Raw genomic sequence first — 22,887 nt, 5'->3', positions numbered from 1 at the left:
TGTGCGAGCTGGGTGCCGGCAGCCCCTGCAGGTGGGAGAGAAGCCGCCACAGTCACCTCTGCCACCTCTGCCACCACTTCCTGGATTCCCGACTGCCTTGGGGATCAACTGGGCATAGCACATGAGGTTGAGATTCTGAGGCTTCACACCTGATCTCAGAAGCAGATGAGGTCCTGGGCGCACTGTAAAGGGTGAGGCTAAGGGTGTCCGCAGTGAAGCTGTGAAATCCACTTACCAAGCAGGCGCTCCTTCTGTGAGGGCCCGGTCCAATCAGATGAGCTTTTCTGTCCTGAGCTGCAGGCCAGTCTTCTAGGAACCCTTCCTGATCAAAATATAACTTGGCTTTAGTGGGTGGCAGAAGCTCGGCAGGTGAGGGTAAGCCTCTGGCTTGTCCCACTGCAATAGGCAGGTAGATAGACAGGAAAGAGGATTTTCTCTGGGCAGAGTCACACAGGTGAGGGGGAGCCACCTGTGTTCTGACAAGGGTGTCATGGGTTGGGAGAAGGACTTCTTAGGAGCTTGAGGGTGCATTGCTGGGGGATGGGTAGTGAAAGGACAAAGAACTACTTCTTATGCCCTTTCTCCTGGGTTTGCTGGCGGGAGAATGAGGTGCAGGTTAAGGCCAAATGTTAGTCACGTACTTGCTGTCTTCCATACTTATGGAAGACCATTCTAGATGCATAGATGACTTACATCATTAAAAATGTGACTAGATTACCTGAGTTCCATGTTCCCCTCAGGTAAGAACTTACTATCACTTCCATGACTCCCCATTTGGTTACGTGTCCCCCCCCCCATAAGCCCCCACCATACACTGCTCTTTTCAGTCATGTTGGTTTCTTTATTCTCGGGCCTTCAAAGGGATATCACGACAGTAATGAAAATTGACATGGGTGATGCTGGGAAAGCTCTGGGTCAAGCTTGGTTGTAGGTATTGTTTTTGCTTTTGTTTTGTTTTCCTGGAATAAACATCTGTAGCTCTCTTGTTTTCAGATGTTCTTTTCTTCTGTCTTTCACACCTGATTCTCCAAGATCCTCTCCTTGCTGACTCACTGAGCACACCCCACCCCCTTCCTTAGCTCTGACAGAATGCAGTCTGGTCAGGCCCCTGGGGTGGGCACAGTTATGAGGCAGGAGAAAGAGGAATTCCCTTGAGTTTCTGAATCTTCTTGCTTTGGTGGTTGTCTTCAGGGACCTGACGTTCTAAAAACCAAACCAAACACCTTAAAACCCTAGACTTGGTTATTTGGACATACACTTGTGTTGTATTACATTCCGGGCCAACCCGTTGCCTGGCCGCTGCCTTCTCTGAGCCACAGCGGCAGGAGGCATGGCGTTTTTAAGCAGGATGAATTGCTGTCTAGTGGCCGCTCTTCTGCACCCGGGGCCATCAATCTTGTCTCGAATGCTGGGCCTGCTGGTGTGCCTGCTCAGGCTCATCTTTCTGGGGCAGACTTATTTACGGAGCCGTGGCAAAGGTAATCTCACCCCCCACCCTCCCACCAGCCCGGGGCCTGGGCCTCTCTCAGCCGCTCTTAAAAATAACCCAAGACAAGCAGGAGAGCCAGGGTCCAGTTACCTCCCGCAAGCAGGATCTGATCTTACCTCACCTCCTGCGTCTGGCAGCTCGGCCCTTCATGGGGGCTACTGGACAGGCTTGCGGCCCAATGGGAAGTGGTCAGGCTGTCAGTCTTCCTGCACAGAGCTGGGAGCCAGCAGTAGCCTCCCCTTCGGGGAAGCTGGGGGGAGCATGGGGAGGAGGGAGTCCTTCCCAGCTCTTTGCCCAACCAGTTCAGTGAGAAATCTCAGCCCTGGAAGTCCCGTCTCCATTTATGGAGGACAACAGGCTCTAAGTGATGAGGGTGTTCTTGGGCACAGGCCTGGCATTGTGGGGGATTGTGGGGTGAAGACTGGCTTCCCCACCTTACACCTCCCCTTTGCTGAGAAGCAAACACCTTTGCCAGGTCCTGAAAGCGGAGGAATGCCTCTGTCCCCATGTGCTGTGTTATCCCGCCTAAATTTAATCTGCTTCCCTAAAAGCTGTCTAGTAGAAGGGGATAAATGGGCTATGGCTTCCGCTTTAGCCCAGGCTGTAGCAATAACTCCCTAGATGACCTTGGGAAGGCCCCATCTAGTGTGAGGCCTTGGTTTTCTTCCTTGTGCAATTAAGATGGATAATTCTGGCTCCTGTCTTACCTCAAAGGGATGTGGTGGGATTGATTAATCAGCCTGGGGAAAAGGAGTCTGCAGTGATTCTGTGTCGGAAAAATAAGGGCAACAGCACTGCATTTACACTTGGATTGGTGAGCTTGCGTCATTTTTTCAAACTTACTCCGGTTTGGGTGTGTGAGTGTGTGTGTTAGATGTGTGTGTCCATGTGTGGATGTCTGTGCACATGTGCATGTTGGGTGTGTGTGTATGAGTGTGGGAGTGTGGTATGTGTATGCACACATTCGTGGAGGGAGTGGTATACCTCACAGCTCACCGGTTGTTCACACTTGGCATTTTCCTGCCTCATGGCCTCCCCACCTCCACCCCCTTTTGTTCTCTTGGAGGCTCTGGGCTCCATATTGGGTCTTAGAGACTTGATCTCCTGAATCCCTTTAGCTCCATGGGAAGTTGCCTGAAAGGCAGGTATTGGTGGGGAAATTAAGGCGGAAGGAAAGCTAGTCATTTTCCAAAGGCCCAAGACATGTAGGACCTAGCCCTGTACCTCTAGCTCTTGTCCCCCTTTTCTCCCTGACCTTGCCCTCACCCTCTAGTAACATTGTCAGGTTCCGAAATTTTGCCATGTTTTCTTTCTCACCTTCAGAACTCTTGTACCTGCTCTTTATCCCTTTGTTTAGACCTGTCCCTTTCCATTTATCCCCTCACAGAATGCCTCTAAGCTCCCTTTAGGAACAGCTTAGACTTCCCTCCCTCTGACATGACATGAGTCGTCCACCATTCCTTGCTCTTTCCCAGTGGTGGCATACATCATACCTTACTAGAGTTGCTTATTTAATTGGGCATCTTGCTGCCAGAGTGTAAACTCCATGAGGTCAGGGACCTTCCTGTCTTGCTCCTGACTGCCTAGCACAGTGCCTGCCCTCTAGTTAGGCCTTGGTACATATGTGAATTAATCACGGATGAATGAGCAAACATGATAAATGACAGGCGAATAAGAACACAGAGCTCCTGCTGCCCACGTGCATTGCATGGGTGAACATACATGGCTCCACCATCCATGAGATCCCCTCAGCACCACCCCCACATCACACTGATGAACCTGATGGGACAGCAAGTCATCTGGGCTCCTTGGTCTGATTTGGAATTCAACGGAAGACCTTGTCCACATACCTGGTTGCATTTCAGAGAAGGCAAAACCTAGAGCTCAGCTTTCTAACTATTTGCTGCTGGGAAAGCACTGGGAGGGATCTTGGGCAGCCTCTGAGAAGAGTCCACTTTCCCCAGCAGCTGCCAGGACTGGTGGCATCCGTGGCATCTCACATTTGGTCTCTCTCCCCATTGATGCACATTTGAGCGGGACTCAGCCAACTTCCACCTTCTCACCTCTCCTTCCTGTCCCCACCTCCCCTCCAGGTTTGGTCCTGGCCCCAGTCCAAAGGGTAGAGCTCCTCTTCTGCCCAGCACCCGCCTCAGCTCCCCACACCATCCCCCACCCTGCCCAGTCCCCTGGCTCCCAGAGAGCCTCCCTTCTCCCCTGCTCCTGCAGCTGTGGTGGCCGCAGGTTTGGAGGAAGCGGGCTTGCAGCGACTGACGTCTCCACCTGCTGGTCGTCCTGACCCTTTCTGCATGCAGCTCTCCATCCCTGCCGCCACAGTCGCCGTTCCTGTGGCTGCCGCTGCTGCCGCCGCTGCCGCTGCAATATTCTATAACCCAGAGACCCCGGGGGAAGCATGGCCCGGCCGCTGGCATGGTGTGCCGCTCCCTCCAGGACCTACCCCTGTTGGATGCTCCAAAGAAGTTTCCCCTGAGAAAAAGTCCAAGGGAGGGGAGTTAACCCTCTGACTGTGTTGCTGTCCCCCCTAGGGACCCTTCCATGAAGACTGAGGCAGGCGAAACTGCTGAGAGCCTGCTGACATGACATCGGCCACGGAGTTTGAAAACGTGGGCAACCAGCCACCGTACAGCCGGATCAATGCCCGCTGGGCTGCCCCGGACGATGAGCTGGATAATGACAACAGCTCAGCCAGGCTCTTTGAGAGGTCCCGGATCAAGGCCTTGGCAGGTACCATTTGGGGCCGTGGGGGTTAGAGGAGCCGGTCTCATAGTCCCCAGGTTCAGTCCCCCTCCCTGCCTGCTGTCAGTCCTCTGTGTGAACTGGCGTGAGCCGTGGCAGGGACGCGAGGGAGATACAGTTATGTGGCTCAGAGAGACCCAGCCCTGTGGGAGGGAGCACAGGCTCAGGCAGCCTCTGCTCCCAGGCATCCCTCACTTCATCCCAGGTGGGAGGAGGTGCAGGGTAGGCCCTGCCCTCTTCCTCTGTCCTGAATGACCTGGGGCCAGAGTTCCAATGAAGAAAAAGTCTGGGTGAAGGAGTGTCTGAGGGGCTAGAGGGCCAGCTGGCAGTGCATGGGGCTTCCTGATGCACTCAGTCTAATGCCCGGTCCTGGAGAGAGAAACTATTGTCATCCTCGCTGTCATCCCGAAAGAAGAGAGTGATTTGATAGGAAATTGAGAACAGATAACATCCTCCCCAGAGTGGCTCAGGAAGCCAGATTTTCTGGACTAAACCTCTTATCCTTAAACTGGAATTAGATTTTTACTTAGCAGGGTCATAATAGATTTCTCTGTGTGTGTGTGTGTGTGTGTGTGTGAGAGAGAGAGAGAGAGAGAGAGAGAGAGAATGTGTGTGTATGTGTGTGCGCACAGGCTCACACTTAAATCTCCAGCAGAAATGGTTTCTCCTCCACCTGCTGGCTGAGATGAGATTCTTGGGATTTTTTCCTGCCGACCGCTGTGACCATTGCCTCCCTGGAGTCAGCCCAGGGAAGCTATGCTCTGGTGCTACGTCCTTGGCCAGTAAAGAAAGTTTGAGTTTCGTGGGGTAGTGGATGGGTAGAAGGGGGAGAGGTGGATTCCATCAGTCATGGAATGCTCCACCCGTCCTTCACCCAAATCAGATTTGTTGCCCCATCATCAGCTGTCTCCATCTTCACTTTGTAAGAAGGACCCAGCCTCTCCCATAAGCACTTTCTAGAGTGAGCCTTCCAGTGCTCCATCACTCAGTGGCCCTTTCCGAACTTCCTAGTACTACTCTTCTCCCTTCTCTCCCTCCACTGTGCTCCCAGGAGCCTCAGTCTCCAGCTGACTCTGAGGAATGAGCAGGGCCCTAGGCCCCTCTGGGACCAGGATGGTCTTTCACCTTGCGAGTGTCTGGGTTTCCCATTCTGTAGAAGCAATGGGGTGTCTCATTTCCTTGTCGTGATGGAGAATCCATGCAGGTCTCAGCCATCAGCTCTTGCGCCCTTGTTCTTGTAGGAAACCCCCTTTCTTCTTCCTTCTTCCCCTCCTCCCCATTCCCTACCCTTAAAAAGTCCTTCCTTGATTTCCCTGGAGGACAGATAACAGCACCAGTCCCTTGCTTTGCTTATGTAATCTTAACCTCTTTCAATAAGCAAACTAGGAACCCTTGTCTTTGCCAGTCTGGTTTTACCTTCTTTATGTCTCGGAGCCTGCTGAGCCTGACTGCAGTGACCCTCGTGATAGAGGGGGAGTGGGATTCCGTAAGTCTTGTCAAAGGACAGTATGAGGAGTGGAACTGTCTTTTGTGCAGGGATCCTTTGATATGTTTCACAGACACCCTATTTTTTAAAGAAACCAAGGTAAATTCCATTTTAACAGTGATTGATTGTACTCCTACTCTGTGTAAAGCGAAAACTCTTGACCAGATGTGAAAATGGAAAAGAAACCACAGAGATGAATTTCACCAGATGTGAAAATGGAAAAGAAACCACAGAGATGAATTCAACATAGTATCTGTCTCTAAGGAGTTTATGATCTATTAGGGAAAATGAACAATGTTCATAATTAATTAGCTTAAGTTGAGTTAGAGTAGAACCATAGGAAAGTCGCATAATTAAATGGCAATGAGAGAGCAAAGGAGGAGGTGCAGGCAGAATCAGGAACTCGTGTGTGGAGAAGGCCCTCAGAAGTGAAGGGTGACACACAGGCATGACACAGCTTCATCCATTTCGACTGTGTGAGTGGCAGCCAGGTCTAATAAGCAGGTTGGGAAGCTGGCGGAATTAAGTTGATCAGGTTGATGGGTAAAGAGACTCCATCTGCATTGCCTGGGTCTCCCTAAGAGCTTGCAGCTCATCTACTGAGACTCTGTGTGCACCCCCTGCCCCCGGGTGGGGGACTGTGAAGTGCAGAATTGCACGCCTGGACGTGATTTAGAACATCTGGCCAACAGGTAACCACGGCAGTTTGGGAGTTTGGGGTTCATTCAGGATTTTTAAAAACAAACCTAAGTAGTCTGCTGACTTTCCTGAGAGTCCACTCTGACTGACCTGTGGGAGAAGCCAAAGCTTTGTGAGGGTCCAAAGTAGAGAGGTGAGATAGACCTGTTCTGGTGGATAGGCAGAGCACACAGCAAAGGGCTGTCAGGTTCCACCAGTTTTCTTGACCGTTTTCTCTTCAGTGTTATCTTTGGGGCTGCCTTGGCAGCCTAGGCAGCGATCAGTGTTTCCACAGAGACTGAGGAATCAGAAGTGTCTCTGGTTCCTCTCATTCCAGCCACTCCCCCACGCCTAAGAGCATTCCGGCAAGGAAGGTATTTGGTCCTGTGTTTCTTATAAGATGGCGGTCATCTGCTTTGTAGGTATATGTGGCAAGGTTGGAAAGATGGGTGTAGCCTTTTATTTCTGAAATTGAAGGTCTTGAGGAGGAAAATGTCACAGGACCCAGATTCCACTGTTAATGCTACTGCCATGATGTTTAAATCAATTTCCTATTTCATAAAATGCGATGGTAGTACTTTCCCACAGGTGGTGTGAAGGTCAAGTAAGATAAAGTTTATGAAAGTTTTTTTATTAGTAATAAAATACTAGAAAAATGTTAGTATTTACAGGAATTAACTGTCCTTTCTCTTAACTTCAGACATTCAGGATCATTAGCTCAGTCACTGTCCCAGTTATCTTGGCCTGTTCGTAGGCCAGTTTCTTCCTTTTTAACCCCACCCTCCTTTGTCTTAGAAAGCCTGGGTTTGAATAAGGAGCCAGGGACCAGGGAAATCTGGCTAAAGCTTGTGCTTGGAGCTCTTGGCTCAGTCCCCAGAGACCCAGTGCCCACAGGGATGAGGCCCCATGCTTTGTAAATCTTTCTCTTTAAGGTTGCTCAGCCAGGATCCCATGCCAGGATGTCTCTGCCATCAGCCGGGTGACCCAGAAGGCCCAAGAAACCAAAGGATGATGAGTCTTATTAGATGCTCTTCCTCGTGTGGCAGATTCTCTGGGTCCTTCTCCCCTTAGTGACCTGTGGTTAGAAAACTTGCAGTTGGTTAACTGGACTCCATTTTTTTTATAATATTTTATTTATTTATTGGACAGAGAGAGAGAGAAAGATCACAAGTAGGCAGAGAGGCAGGCAGAGAGAGAGAGGAGGAAGCAGGCTCCCCGCTGAGCAGAGAGCCTGATGTGGGACTCGATCCCAGGACCCTGAGATCATGACCCGAGCCGAAGGCAGCGGCTTAACCCACTGAGCCACCCAGGCGCCCCTGGACTCCATTTTTTTCTGCCTCTTAAGTCACCTTCCTCTCAGTTCCAAAGGAAATACTCTCTATTCTGCCTTTCAGACCATTCCCAACTCTCCCTCCCTGGACTGGAATAAACAAGCCATCTGGTTATTCTGTGTGGAAACTGCCACATTGGTATACAAACACCTGACCTCTGTCCAAATGAATCACTGGATTCCACACTGTGGATGAGCCTGACTAGAGCGAAGGGGGAGGTGGGCAAGAAAATGCTGCAGAAGGTTCCTGGATGGGGATGGATTTGACCTCAGCAGTGCTGGGGCGGGGGGCGGGGTCCAAGCAGGAATATTTGCCCAGTAGGTCCCTGGGCAGATGTTAGCTCTCTGCATCAGCGTCTGAAAGCTGACAGCACCTCATGAGGTTAAGTGCTGGGTAGCCCCGAGGCTTCTTCCTGAACAGGGGTGGTTCTCTGCCTTGATGACTAATTTTTTGAAAGCTTAGGGGAAAGGGTGCAGTTGAAAAGCTCAAGTCTACCTTCTCCAAGAGGATCCAGCCTTCACATCTCAGTAGAAAGTCTTCCGGTGTCTCCTAGAGCCACTGTTATTTTCGCTTACACCTCATTTCCTGTCCTTCCTCTTTTTCGTCCTGGGAGCCATTCGGTAAACATTTGTGGCTGTCTGGATGAGGGATGAGGCACTGCAGGCTGCAGGGAATTTACCAGCCAGAAAAGTCCGTCCTCTGTGCTCTCTCCTCATCCCAGCGGCGGCTTCTGCCTGCCTGCCCCCTTGCACCTGTCCTGGTGCCCCACTGATTTGGGTGAGGACACTGCCTCGGGTGTGGGAGAGAAGGAATGCAACAGAAAGGTGCCCCCCCCAAAAGAGAAACCGTGTGCATGAGCCTCCCCTGCCTTGCCCACTCAGATTGGTATCTGGGCATCCCAAGTGCCACCCACTGCAGGATTTCTAGCTCCTCAGAGCACAGAGGCATCTGGAAGGTTGCAGTGCCGAGAGCAGTCCAGGGCCTCTGGTGAAGGTCTGTGAGAAAGAGCAGGTCCAATGTGCCCTTCATCCTCTTCTGTGGCCCAGGGAACACAGAGCCATCCTTCTCAAACAAAGGGTACAAATTGGTGTGGCCCACTCTGGTTTTGCCTTTAAATCAGAATCCAAGTGGTGTTTCATGCTAGAGATGCCTTTCCTTTCTGCATTCTGTCTTTGTAGCCTTCTTACTAAACAGGAGGTGAGGTCGCGCGTGGTGAGGTTGGTTGAGGACAATTCAGAGAACACAACAGGCAGCAGGTGCACAGCGGGCTGTGTCCCTGTGCTCTGAAGCACAGAGTTGCTGCCACTTAAAACCTTGAACGTCTTCCAGACCCACTTTGCGCAGGCCCCAAGTTTAAGTTCTGTGACTGACAGATATTCCGCCAGAGCCTTAGAACAGTGGCCCTCTGACCCTGCCACTCCCTGCCCACCCATGTTCGCTCCCTGGAAACTCCAGAGAGAGGGTGGTATGGGCTCCTTCCTGACTTTGGTAGCAAAAGGTTACGCTTGCCCTTTCCCTGGGCCTCTTTCCCCACCTGCACCAGGATGACACTGATCCCAGGTGCCCCAGAGGTGCCCCAGTTGCCTGAGAAGGGCTTTGTGTCCAGAGGGTGAATGATGTCTTTCAGAGAGCAGGATTTCACCACAGTGTGTGTGTGGAGGGGGGTGGGGCATAGGCTCGGGATTCTGCAGCTTCTTGGCAGCCTATTAAGTTGACAAGTTCACATGCAGCTGCTGGAGACCAAGGCATCAGGTGTTAATGTTCTGAATGTCTCTCTTAAGCTACCTGTGAGAACAAAGATGGTGTCATTAATGAGGGGTTTTAAAAAATGTTTTCCTCTCAGCTTTCAAAACATGAGTCGGAGTTCTGTGGAGAGACTATATTTTGGGAAAATATACTATTCATAGAAATATGTATAATCATCAGCAATCATTTTAGTATACTGTCAGAAGAAAAAATAATTGGCTCAGCAGCTTTTTCGGGGAGGTCAGCCATTGTGAGTTTCCCCTCCTTTCCGGAAACGCCACTGCTCAGATAAACCTTCTGGTGACCCATGCAGACAAATCAGTGAGAGGCCAGGCTGCCCCCCTGTGCTGTGCAGTCGGGGTGGTCCCCCCTGCTCCAGACGGAGCACCTTCTCCCACTGGCTCCCTCCCCTCTCCAGAAAAGCTGTTCTTCCTCTGAGAATGCTTTGCAGAACCAAAGCTGTCCCCATTTCTGGGTGACTGCTATCTATCATTGTGAAGATGCTTTTCAAATATTAATACACCGAGGTTAATAATAAGACTCTTCCCTCCCTGTGCCGTGCAGTCTGAGTGAGCCGCGGGCATAGGCCCCTCCATCTTCGGGACATTCCTGTGGGCTGTCCGCTTCATTCCCAAGGGCAGGCTGTGACACCAGACCTTGACTGTGCTTATGGCTTCCAAAGCAGCTGGCATCCATTTCCCCCTTCTCCAGCTAGGCGCCCCCTGCGTGCTGCTTGGCCGAAGAGACACCAGGAGAGTTGTTTCCAAGCATCTGTAGCAATTGTTCCTTTTCCTTTTTTATCGTGTCACTGAGAGAGAGTGACAAGGAAGCTGGAAGCAGCTGAGTCTTTGGAAGCATTTTGCCTCCAAACCCTTTGGCCTTCAGACTCTGGAAACCAGATCTCATTTTACAGTCCAGTGAGAAGGAAGTGGATCAGATAATCACACGTGTCTCTGTACATGTAGACATATGTGCACGATGACAAAGTATGATGAATTCCATAAAGATTTACTGAGAACTATGAGTTTCTAACATAACCTACAGCTCGTACCTCATCCAAGGAGGAGTGAGGCTTGTTGGAGTGAGCGCAGGCGGGGAAGAAGGGGTGGAGATGGGAGGGGCAGGCAGGGGCCACATCACAGGGCCCTTCTAGGCAGTTGGTATTTTCAGGGTCCTGGCAGGAAGCTGCAGGAAACTGAAGAAGGGTGGCTGAGGGGTTTACTGAGACTATTTGCAAAGGAGCTGCAGGGTCAAAGGGTCAAAGGGTGGGAGCCTGTAGCGGAGAGCGCTGTAGGCACTCAGGACAGGAACTGCGGCCTTCGGTAGAGAGCCAGAAGGATGGAGCTGCTCCCACACCCATCAAAGGGTTCTCACAGGGAAGCATGGTTACATTTGGGTTTTTGGATATCACTCTGACTTCAGTGGAGGGAACAGGTTATGGGGAGGCTGTGCAAAAGTCTGGGAAGGAGGAGATGACAGCATGAGCCAGCTTGGGCGCCGTGGACAGGGAGAAGTGAGCCGTCCTCACATTGTCATTCTTCTGGCCTCTTGCACTATCATGGGCTTTCCTGAATTAGGTGACCTTGGCCAAGTCACTTTTCTGCTCCTCACCTGAAAAACAAGGGGCTTGAGTCTAGACGATGCACTTTCCAGCTTTGGCAGCCTGGGAGGAAGCCACCTGTTAGAGTAGCGCTGACCATATGCCTCTACCCAGAACCATGGAGCTTTGGTTCCTGGCTTAGGGAAAGGGAATAATCGATCCTTTTTAGCAAATCAGTAGATTGTCCAGAAATTCTCAGTTCAATAAAGGCTAGGCTGCAACTGAGTCCCAGACCATCTCAACCTCTGTGGCCTTGTGTTCTCAGTGTCCTCTGTCCTCGCAGCCACCGCCTGCATGCAGGACAGGGCTTGGTGCTGGCACGCTGCTGAGTGGTCTCTGCACTCTTTATCCAGATGATCTCACTGGCTCCTCCCACTCTGAAGGAAGCAGGGCAGAGCTATCACCACACCCCTCCATAGATTCCAGCGGCTGCCCAGCAGGGAGCTCCAGGACCAAATCCCAGGGATCATCCCAGCAGCCTTAGGGCTACTGGGCTACGCACGTGGGCTTTCTCGAACATCCTTCAGACCTGCATTATCTCCTCCTCTGCATCCCACCCAGAACACCCCTTCCCATTTTCCTTCTCCCAGCAGCTTCTTGAGCCCCTTTGATCAAAACCCTGAGTTCCTTTTTACTTCTGTCCTCCAGCCTCTGAGTATGATCCCCTGCTGTGGGCCAACTGACCCTTGTTCTGCGGTTGTCCCACTGGACTCTGGCCATTTCATTTGCACAGGTCACGTGTCAGTTGGGGCCATGGTGCTGCAGGCAGAGACTTCAGCAGCTGCCTCCCAGCGGAGGCCCTGGCCTCTCTCTGTCTGGTCCCATTTCCACAGCACTTTGAAGCATTGTCCTTCAAGAAACTTTTAGTGACATGTTGCTTTACTTAAGAACCTCCAGGCTTTGCTGCTCCCCCTGCTTGTGCTCTCTCTCTCTCTCTGACAAATAAAATCTTTAAAAAGAAAGAAAAGAAAAAAGAGCCTCCAGGCTTTTCTTTACCTGGAGTATAAAGTTCAAATTCCCTAGACTGTCCTTCAGCTTCTTTGCTCTGGGTCAGTTCACTGCTTCTCACCTCCCCCGCCAAGACGTGCACACCTGTATGCACATGCCCTCACACACACATTTGCCAGTGTCCACGTCGAGGCCTTTGAACAAAACCTCCCTCCTTCCCTGCCATTCTAAAACCATGATCATCTTCAAACTTCACATCCAAACTAACCTTCTTCAAAGACTTTTTTTTTTAAAGATTTTATTTATTTACTTGAGAGAGAGACAGTGAGAGAGAGCATGAGCGAGGAGAAGGTCAGAGAGAGAAGCAGACTCCCCATGGAGCTGGGAGTCCAATGCGGGACTCGATCCCGGGACTCCAGGATCATGACCTGAGCCGAAGGCAGTCGTCCAACCAACTGAGCCACCCAGGCGTCCCCTTCAAAGACATTTTTTAAAAAATCTAAACTGGTCTATAATAACTTGCTTTCTTTTTCTACTATATGCAAAGACCCTATTTTAAAAACAATAGGATGCATACTTTTATATCTTTAAACATTGTTATTACCCCAAAATATATAATAAAGTTAGCAAAATAGATTAAAAAAGGGAAAACTAGGGATACTGTTAATGACCCATACAGATATTTTAATGCCTATAGATATATGACTATGTGTATAAATGCATGACTATTAAAACATTATCTAATATTATGATCTTGGACTCTTTGTCACTGAGCAGTTATATTATGAATATCTTTTCAGGTCAGTAAACATGTGGAGTATCATCTTCATGGCCATATAATGTTCCTTTGTGTTAATGTAGCCCAGTCTAGTTCACCAGCATCTTCGCGTTCAACTCTGCTCACTTTTAAAGTCAGTCTTCTGTGCTTTATTCTTGCCTTTGCAGGTATGTAGTAAGCATCCTAGAGTTGTCTCTTAGAATCAACCCTAGCTAGGTTTTAGATCTTGCAGGTAGGGGAATCATGTTCTAGCCATTCACAATACTACTGTGCTGAAAGTTGGTTGGCTGAAAGAAAAGTTCCTCTCAAACTAAACTGTGGGGTTGAATTTGTGCCATCAACATCATTTATGATGCACCCCTAAGGGTCTGCCACTATGCTAGGCTTTATAGCATTGCTGTCTATAGCTTCACAGTTTGTCACATGTTCATGGGAGTTACAAGTATCACTCACTCAGGTTCCCAAAGCTCTTGGCTCCCTAGTATGAGAAGGAGAAGAATCTGAAGCTGTAAACTTGCAAAGTGCTCAACATTAAATGATTGGCTTCAGGCCCAGGCTAGGGGCCCATGGGCCACCCGTGATGCCTCTTCTCCCTCTTGTCTTTCTGACCACCGAGCTTTACCCATACCTTAGGGCTGGATGCTGGTAAAAATACAGGCTTCCTCAAAAAAAAAAAAAAAAAAAAAAAAAAAACCTTTGTAACTTTTCATCAGTCATTTATTCCTCAGGGTTTATGAGCTTTATATCCTATTTTTCTTCATGACATCTGCTGTTTCTTATTATAAAAGGAATACATGTTCATTGCAGCAATTTTAGAAACTATAGATAAGCAAAAGCAAAGTCACCCACAGTCTTACTGCTCAGCTATAACAACATCCAACTGAGGCTTTCATTTTTAAATGGATATTAAAAATTATAAGACCAGGGTCATATTATTCATATAATTTTATAATCTGAACTTTCCCTTAAAATGTATTCTAATATCCTTTCTTGCCACTGAAAGGTCTTCTACAACCTTATTAATATCTTTATAAGTACCGAAATGATCATATAATCCTATTTTGAATATTTAGGTTGCTATTCTCTCCTCTTGAGAGCAGATTTGTAACAGACAAAAGAGGGAGAGAGATGAAGCATGCATGCGAGGAATTATATAGGCAGCAGGAAGAACTAGGAAATATATATGTGGCAGGAAGGACTAGATGCGCATAGACCTAGAAATAAAATAGTTCAGCCTTACCACTTGGCTTCAGAACAGCCAGTGTGTAAGAAACTTTTATTTTTAAAATAGCCCCCCTGGGACTTCTGATAACAAACTTGCCAGGTGCCATGATGTCAGGAAGTCAACCAGATGCTGGAATGGGTGGGGTCAGTGGCAGGTGTGGTGGGGCCAAAGGAGGAGGGAAGTTGAAGGAGGAGCCAAGAGGAAGCCTGGAGAAGGTATAACATAGCAGAGGAAGAACCTTGACCCCAAGGAGAGAGGGCTGCGCTTGGAAACAACTTTCTAGGATAGTCAGAGGGCCAGACCTCCAAGAGTAGCTCTGTGGTGGTCAGGGAGGCTGAGGGAAACTCTCCCACCTGAGCTCTGTTCTCAGGGGGTGTAGGGAGTGTTCCTTAATATTTTCTTTAGGATAGGAAAAATGTATTTCTATATTGAATAAATAATAGGTACATCCAATAGATAACACTCAAAAGATGCATAAAATGAGTTTTATTCCCACCTCGGTCCCTCCAGATACCAGTTCTTTTCCCAGGACCAGTGTTATCAGTTTCTCATGCAACTTTCCAGGAATATTTTATGTATGTATTTCCAAATGGTCTATATTATTTTCCCAGCGTTTTTTTTTTAACTATACATTGTTCTATAATATCCTTTTCCCCCACCCAAGATATATTGAAGATTGTTTTATTTCTATTAATACATAAATAACCTCTTTTTTGTAGTAATTAACTATTCTACGTATGGACATACAATTTTAATTTAACCATCCCCTGTTAGTGAACATTCCAGTATTTGTCTCTTTTTAAAAATGCAATGAATAACCTTATATATAGATTATTTCCCAATATATGAGTTTATCTGTAGGACGTATTCCTAGAAGTGGAATTACTAGGTCCAAAAGTATGTGCATATGTAATTCTGACCAAAATTGCCAAGTCTTGCCAAAATTGCCTCTGTTACTTTCTCTAGCAACATATGAATGTTTTCTTTTCCCACGCCTTAACCAAACACCATATTTTTCACACTTTTTGGCCTGTGCCCACCCAATAAGTGAAACAGTATCTTGATGTCATTGTACTTTTTGGCTTTTAGTATAAAAATTTCAAACACACAAAAAAGTAGAGCTAAAAGTATAATGAGTCATCGAGTTAACAACTGTTCAATTTTCGCCATATTTGCTTGTCCATTTCGGGGGTTGAAGTATTTTTTTAATTATTTGTTTAAATTTTTAAATTTTTTTATAAACATATAATGTATTATTAGCCCCAGGGGTCCAGGTCTGTGAATCGTCAGGCTTACACACTTCACAGCACTCACCATAGCATATACCCTCCCCAATGTCCATAACCCCACCACCCTCTCCCGTCCCCCTCCCCCCAGCAACCCTCAGTTTGTTTTGTGAGATTAAAAGTCTCTTATGGTTTGTCTCCCTCCCGATCCCATCTTGTTTCATTTATTCTTTTCTTACCCCCCAAACCCCCAACGTTGTATCTCCACTCTCGGGGGTTGAAGTATTTTTAAACTAAATTGAAGATCGTCACAACATTTTACCCCTAATACTGTAATATGTACCTCTGAAAAACAAGAACATGTTCCACCTAACCATAGTACCATTATTACACCTCCCTTTACTCCTAGCTTAAAGCTATGTGCTGGCAAAAATGCAGACTGAATAAAATTGACATCAACTCTACTATAATCTAACATTGATTTAATATTCAAATTTTCCCAGTTGTCTCAAAAATGTCTTTTATGGTTAATGTGCTCACACTAATTAAGGACCATTTATTAAATTTTGTGTATATGTTTATACTTTTAATTCATACTTCTATGACTACCTTGGACAAATTTGTGCACATTTAAGAGATTTTACAGTTTTTTGTTAACTTTTTGTTTACATACGTATGTCTATTTCACTATTGGATTGTTGGTCCTTTTCCTCATTAATTTGTATATGTTCCTTATATCCCAAGTTAATTGGCCCTTTGTGATGTGAGTTACAAATATCTTTAGTCATTTGTTTGACTGTGCCTATCTAACCTACCCAAGTGTGGTTTTTTTTTTAAATTTTAATTAGGGGGAACAGAAATTTTGCCTGAACTTTTTTTTTTTAAGATTTTATTTATTTATTTGACAGACAGAAATCACAGGCAGGTAGAGGACAGAGAGAGGGGGAAGCAGGCTCCCCGCTGAGCAGAGAGCCCCATGTGGGGCTCGATCCCAGGACCCTGGGATCATGACCTGAGCCGAAGGCAGAGGCTTTAATCCACTGAGCCACCCAGGTGCCTCATGAACTTTTTTTAAATGTAATTGAACTTTCAATCTATTATTTTATGCCTTTGGAATTTTGTGTTCTATACCAGCATTACAAAAAAACAAACAAACAAACAAACAAAAACTCAATCATGATTTGTTTTGGTATTTTTATGGTTTCATTTTTACATTTCAGTTTTTATCCAAATGAAATTTTCCTGGAATGTGAGGTATATATTTAAGGCAATTTTTCCTGGATAGCATCTAGTTTTGTCCACACTTCTTATCCAATAATCCTTCTTTCCCCTTTGTTTTTGACATACCACGTTTATCAGGTATCAAATGCCTGCCTGTGCTTGGGACTATTTCTGTTCCATCGATGTTTCTATTCATATTCTAGTAGCACACAGTTTTATCGTTGTACATTTATGCTGTGACTTACTATCTGATAGAAAAAAACACCTGGAAGGCCTGTACCTCTTCTTTGGGAATTTTCCTAGCGATTTTTGTTTTCCCAGTGAGTTTTCTCATAGCTTCTCTAGTTTCCCTCGAATAATACAATTTAAATATATTTAAAATAATATTCAATATAGATTAATTTAAAGTAAACTAACAACATTATGATACTGAGTTTTCCTATTCAAGAATTGGATGTGCCTTTCTACACATGTGTTCAAATCTTTTGTATGCCTCAGGAGCACACAAAGGAAAATTCAAGTTTTCTTTTAAATTTTTTTTTAAAGATTTTATTTATTTCTTAGAGATAGTATAAGTTGGGGGGGCCAGCAGAAGGAAAGGGAGAAGCAGACTCCCCACTGAGCAGGGAGCCCAAGGTGGAACTTGATCCCAGGACCTTGAGATCATGACCTGAGCTGAAGGCAGATGTTTAAGGGACTGAGCCATTCAGATGCCCCTCAGGTTTTCTTTATGTAGATTTTACACCCTATTTATTTTTTTTATTAACATATACTGTATTATTAGCCCCAGGGGTACAGGTCTGTGAATCACAAGGTTTACACAATTCCAGCAGTCACCATAGCACATATCTTCCCCAACGTCCATAACCCAACCACCCTCTCCCTACCCCCCAACTCCCGGCAACCCCCAGTTTGTTTTGTGAGATTAAGAGTCTCTTATGGTTTGTCTCCCTCCCGATCCCATCTTGTTTCCTTTATTCCTTCCCTACCCCCCAAACCCCCCACGTTGCCTTTCAGATATCAGGGAGATCATATGATAATTGTCTTTCTCTGATTGACTTATTTCACTCAGCATAATACCCTCTAGTTCCATCCACGTCGTTGCAAATGGCAAGATTTCATTTCTTTTGATGGCTGCATAGTATTCCATTGTATATATATACACCACATATTCTTCATCCATTCATCTGTTGATGGACATCTAGGTTCTTTCCATAGTTTGGCTATTGTGGACATCGCTGCTATAAACATTCTGCACTTGCCCCTTTGGATCACTACATTTGTATCTTTAGGGTAAATACCCAGTAGTGCGATTGCTGGGTCGTAGGGTAGTTCTATTTTCAACTTTTTGAGGAACCTCCATGCTGTTTTCCAGAGTGGTTGCACCAGCTTGCATTCCCACCAACAGTGTAGGAGGGTTCCCCTTTCTCCGCATCCTCGCCAGCATCTGTCATTTCCTGACTTGTTAATTTTAGCCATTCTGACTGGTGCGAGGTGGTATCTCATTGTGGTTTTGATCTGTATTTCCCTGATGCCGAATGATGTGGAGCACTTTTTCATGTGTCTTTTGTCCATCTGGAAGTCTTCTTTGCAGAAATGTCTGTTCATGTCTTCTGCCCATTTCTTGATTGGAATATTTGTTCTTCGGGTGTTGAGTTTGATTTCTTTATAGATTTTGGATACTAGCCCTTCATCTGATCTGTCATTTGCAAATATCTTCTCCCATTCTGTCAGTTGTCTTTTAGTTTTGTTAACTGTTTCCTTTGCTGTGCAAAAACTTTTTATCTTGATGAAGTCCCACTAGTTCATTTTTGCCCTTGCTTCCCTTGCCTTTGGCGATGTTCCTAGGAAGAAGTTGCTGCGGCTGAGGTCAAAGAGGTTGCTGCCTGTGTTCTCCTCAAGGATTTTGATGGATTCCTTTCTCACATTGAGTTCCTTCATCCATTTTGAGTCTATTTTCATGTGTAGTGTAAGGAAGTGATCCAGTTTCATTTTTCTGCATGCGGCTGTCCAATTTTCCCAACACCATTTGTTGAAGAGACTGTCTTTTGTCCATTGGACATTCTTTCCTGCTTTGTCAAAGATTAGTTGACCATAGAGGTGAGGGTCTATTTCTGGGCTTTCTATTCTGTTCCATTGATCTATTAAACACTACTTTTTAAAGCTGAAACACTGTTTTGTTTTGTTTTTAAGTTATCATTGAGGGCCTTTTAAACTAGTATTTCAGAAAATGATCCTGCCATCCCTTCAGTGGTATCTTTGGCCTCTAGGATTAAATCTAAACTTAGTCTTTCATTCAGGGCTTTCCATATTCCACTAAAAACCTTTTTCCACATGTTTCCCACTTACCTATGGCTACCCAGCAGCCCCCACACAAGCTCCATCCTTCCATGCCTCTCTGTCTGGGAACGTCTTGCTTCCTTGGCTCCCCTCCTCTTCTGCCTATCCAAAGGGATTTTCTTCATGAGACACCCCCCCCCACCCACCGCCCACCTTGACTATTCCAATTAGAAATGACCTCTTTCCTCTTTGGCCCATGACCATTTACTGGATGTGCCATTAATCTGGTAATTAATCCAATATCACCTTGTGACAGCTTTGGTATTGTTAAAACGAACTGCCTTTTGGCTCTTGTGTGGTTGCAGAATTAACTGCTGTAGGCTTTTGTCTTGTTTCCTCAGCTAGATCATGAGGCCCTTGGGAAGAGTGAAGCTGCCTTGTGTCCCCACAGCATCCAGGACAGGACCCTACACATTGTAATAGCAGTAGTAGTGATGCTAACAGTGATGAGGACTTTAAAGGCTTAGTTTCCTGTATGCCAGGCACTGTTCTAAACACTTACCATGTATAAACTCACTTGTTAGTGGATAAATATTTGTTTTGGTATTGTGAGTTTATTTGACCTCAAACCAAACCTTTGAAAACAAGTGTAAAAGAAAGATCACCCAGACACAATATCCAGACACTTGTTCTAGCTGGCTGGTCAGAGAAGAAGGTGAGTTTTCTAGAAGTCCTGACATGTAGGGGAGGACTGAGGGTGGCCACAGCCTGAGAAGGAAAAAAAGAGGAAGAGGAACAGGCAGGAATGGAGATGCCATAAGCTTGAGAGTTGCAGAAGCAGCAGGGTTTTCTGAGGCTCTAGCTTTGAGTCAGGCTATGCTGGTGGATTTTCTTCTTTCCTGCACTGGCAGGGTTAAGGGTTTAGAAATAAGGTCTAAGCTAGACCTTGCTGAGGCCTCCATTCCATAGAGAGTCCCTGCATGATGGCCCAGGTCCCCTAGGGATAGCAGGCCCAGTACATGACCATTGCCCCAGCCCGGCTGGCCCTGGGCCACCGCCTCTCCTGCACTTGGAAGGTTCCTGATGAACGCCTGGGCCATGCTAAGAGTGAATGTGCTGAGCATGCTGATGTGGAACAACCAGAGCAAACAGCTAATGGAAATTAATTCCCACCCCTGGGTCTTTTCTCTCCTCAGGATCATCATTAGCTTCTCAGAATCTTTGCCGTGTCTCAACACTGCAAAATGTATCAGGGTGCTGGGAATTCTGGGTAATTTCACCCTCGCCTTCAAGTAAAAGGCAGCCAAGAAGCTGCCTCCCTGAGCTCTAAACCTGTGGCTCCAACATTTTGGGGTGCAGGAGGCTTCATTTGTATGTTCAAAACTGGGGAGATCTAAGGGTAAGTGAGGACACATCTGTACCAATGTACATGCCAGCCCAGCAGCCCAGAGTTAAATCCCATGTCCCCAGCTAAAATAGCACTTCCTTACCCATTATCAAGCACAAATAAATGGGTTTCAGCACCCATATAATGAAATTCTTGGATTCTTGAAAACAGGAAAAGGAGGAAGGAAGGAAGCACCTTGGGTTTTTGATACACTGATCTCTAAAGGGTCTGAGCATTTCAGCCCCTTGGTCAAAGCTCCACCATCATTTGGGTAAAAAAGGGCTAGCGCCTTCTTTAAACAGATCTCGTTTCCAGGGAAGGCACCATGGGGTTGTGGCTGGTTCTCTTGAATCCCGACACGCCCCAGAATAAATGTTGTTGCTTCCTGTCCAATGCATCATTGAAACTTCAGTTACATTTGACCGAACAGTCCTTGAAATCAGGAAAGTGGTTTAATTTGCTGCCAATAAAGGAGTAAGGAGAGTTTTTCCCCCTGAAACTTTGCCCAGAGGCGCAGTATGAATGGATTGCCATTTTAATTTTATATGTGAGACTTACAGAGGCAGCAGCAGTAACATTCCTCTTTGTGGAATCTTATTTCGAGGCCTGCCACTGACTTCTTTCCATGGGACACCAGCACTCATCTTCTTTATGATCGAGTGCGTCTGCCTCAAGGATAGGGCTATCTTTCCCACCCTTGAGTCCCACCTGCCCCCAGAGCCTAACACCTCACAGTTATACAGTAAACACTGGCTGAATGAATGAGTAAGTGTTTAAGTGTCTGAGCTCCTAACACTGGAATAGCAGTGCGATAGGAAGGGATCTGACGCTGTGAGCCTCAGGAGCCGCCAGAATTATATCCCGGAGGCCCCACTGGCTGGGCTCCTCTTTTTGTTGTTGTTAAATCAGATTTTTAATAATTTAAAAAGCCAGCCCTGCCACAGTTGGGGCTCAGCCGAGCAGACGTTTTGGGCTGCTCCCAGGGTACTGACCTCGCTCCTGGCCGGGCTGTTCTGAGTGTGCCCTTGCTGTGCCCGAACCCCACACGCCCTCCCTGGGGTTCCTCCGTGGCCATAGGCCCAGCCCCACTGCCAGGCCAGCTCCTACACCACAGTGCCTGCATCCTCTTGCCACAAACTGTTCACTGAAGTCAGCAGAACAAGAGTTCACCCCTCCTCCGCTCTTCTCTCCCTTTGTTTCTCTTTCCTCCGCTCTCCTCACTCTTTACCCTCTACTCCTCCCCCACTCTTTCTGCCACCCCAGCTCCTCCCCTCTCTCCAGCATCTTGTTCAAAGTGGACAGATTACCAGCACCTAATTTACAGAGATGCTAAGAGGTACCTCCCCTGAGCTGGTACAGCCTGGGCGAGAAGCCTGGTTTGGGCTGACCGCTGGTTTAGAGTGGGGATGTCACGTCCGCTTCTCAGGTCTGAAGATGGAGAAGCCCTGCCTGCCGTTCTGGGGGCAAGCGAGCCAGCATAACGCGACGGATAGCCGCCAACCCATGCCTCCCTTATCCCTGACCTCGTGTGGACCACACATTCCCCTTGCCTTGCCTATCATTCTCTGCCTGCCAGGAGCTCTTGGAGGGCAGACAGTTGGTTTTATTTTTATGAATTATCAGACCAAGCCCAAGCCTGCCACCAACAGGAGCTGAATAAATGTGCAGTCGACTACAGTACAGCTCTGGAGCACCTACTGTATACCAGGCTCTGGGTGTTAGGGATATAGAAGGGAACCAGACAAGATTTCGCTGGGCTGGAGATACCTGTACTCTTGAAGGAGAGGTGGGCTTTCATCTCCTATGAATGCGAAGCAAGTCGTAAATAAGAAATGAGTATTCAAGGGTGAAGGCACACACAGGGAGGCCTAACCTGGCCAAGGGGTCAGGAAAAGCTATTTGGAGAAGCACTACCTCTACAGGACAAATAGGAGTTGGTTGGAGGGGTGGCGGAGGGGAAGGGCAAGAGGGACTGTTCTAGGCAGAGGGAATGTTGGTTGGATGAGTAGGTGGGTGAACCTGGCATGGAATTCTGAGTTTGCCAGTACAACAGGACAGCGTTCTGCCAGGCACAGGAAACGGGTGGCTGAATTAGGGGTGCATACCACAATGCATAGAATGCGGTGGTGGAAGTTATCTCTTCATTGCCTCGTCATGGCACACAGACCCATGTCTCCCAAGGCTACACTCTGATCACAAACATCCCTAGGAAGGGGGTGGAATAGACACTTCAGCCCCCCCGCCAAGGATCGGGGGACCCTGGAATTAAGAGACAACCTTCAGCCCCATGTCACTTTGCACATTGACACTGCCAACCCCGGGCACCTCACCCAAGTCTCTTCTCCCCACTCAGACGAGCGGGAAGTTGTTCAGAAGAAGACCTTCACGAAATGGGTGAACTCGAACCTGGCCCGAGTACCCTGCCGCATCACCGACCTCTACAAGGACCTGCGGGACGGGCGCATGCTCATCAAGCTGCTGGAGGTGCTCTCTGGAGAGATGCTGGTAAAGCCCCTCTGCCCGAGCCCCGTGCCGGGTGCTGTGCCTTCTCTTTAGAAAAGACGTGGTCTGGGGGTGTTTCCAGCTCTCCCGGCCTTCCAGGGTTTCATTACTTACTGATGTGAGATGTCCGTGTGGCTCACTGAGTTCTCCGACCAATTCTCGGAATGTATCGCCTCTGGGCCATTGCCACATCTTCATGCTTCTCCTGGAAGCCATACACAGCTCTTGATTTATCT

The 22,887-nt window shown here is 47.4% G+C and overlaps 1 protein-coding gene across 1 annotated transcript in view; it reads left to right on the top strand.

Moving 5' to 3' along the window:
* The window catches only part of SPTB (spectrin beta, erythrocytic), a 123,806-nt gene that overhangs the window by 51,391 nt on the left and 49,528 nt on the right, over positions 1–22,887 (top strand). The window contains exons 2-3 of the mRNA XM_032344489.1: positions 4,033–4,231; positions 22,503–22,654. Of these exons, the coding sequence (XP_032200380.1) occupies positions 4,084–4,231; positions 22,503–22,654 (300 nt within the window). The 5' untranslated portion in view covers positions 4,033–4,083. The remainder of the gene's footprint in view (positions 1–4,032; positions 4,232–22,502; positions 22,655–22,887) is intronic.

This window comes from Mustela erminea, chromosome 5 (genome assembly GCF_009829155.1).
Source record: "Mustela erminea isolate mMusErm1 chromosome 5, mMusErm1.Pri, whole genome shotgun sequence".
In the NCBI taxonomy this organism is placed as follows: domain Eukaryota; kingdom Metazoa; phylum Chordata; class Mammalia; order Carnivora; family Mustelidae; genus Mustela; species Mustela erminea.
This window is presented reverse-complemented; position numbering and strand designations above follow the sequence as displayed.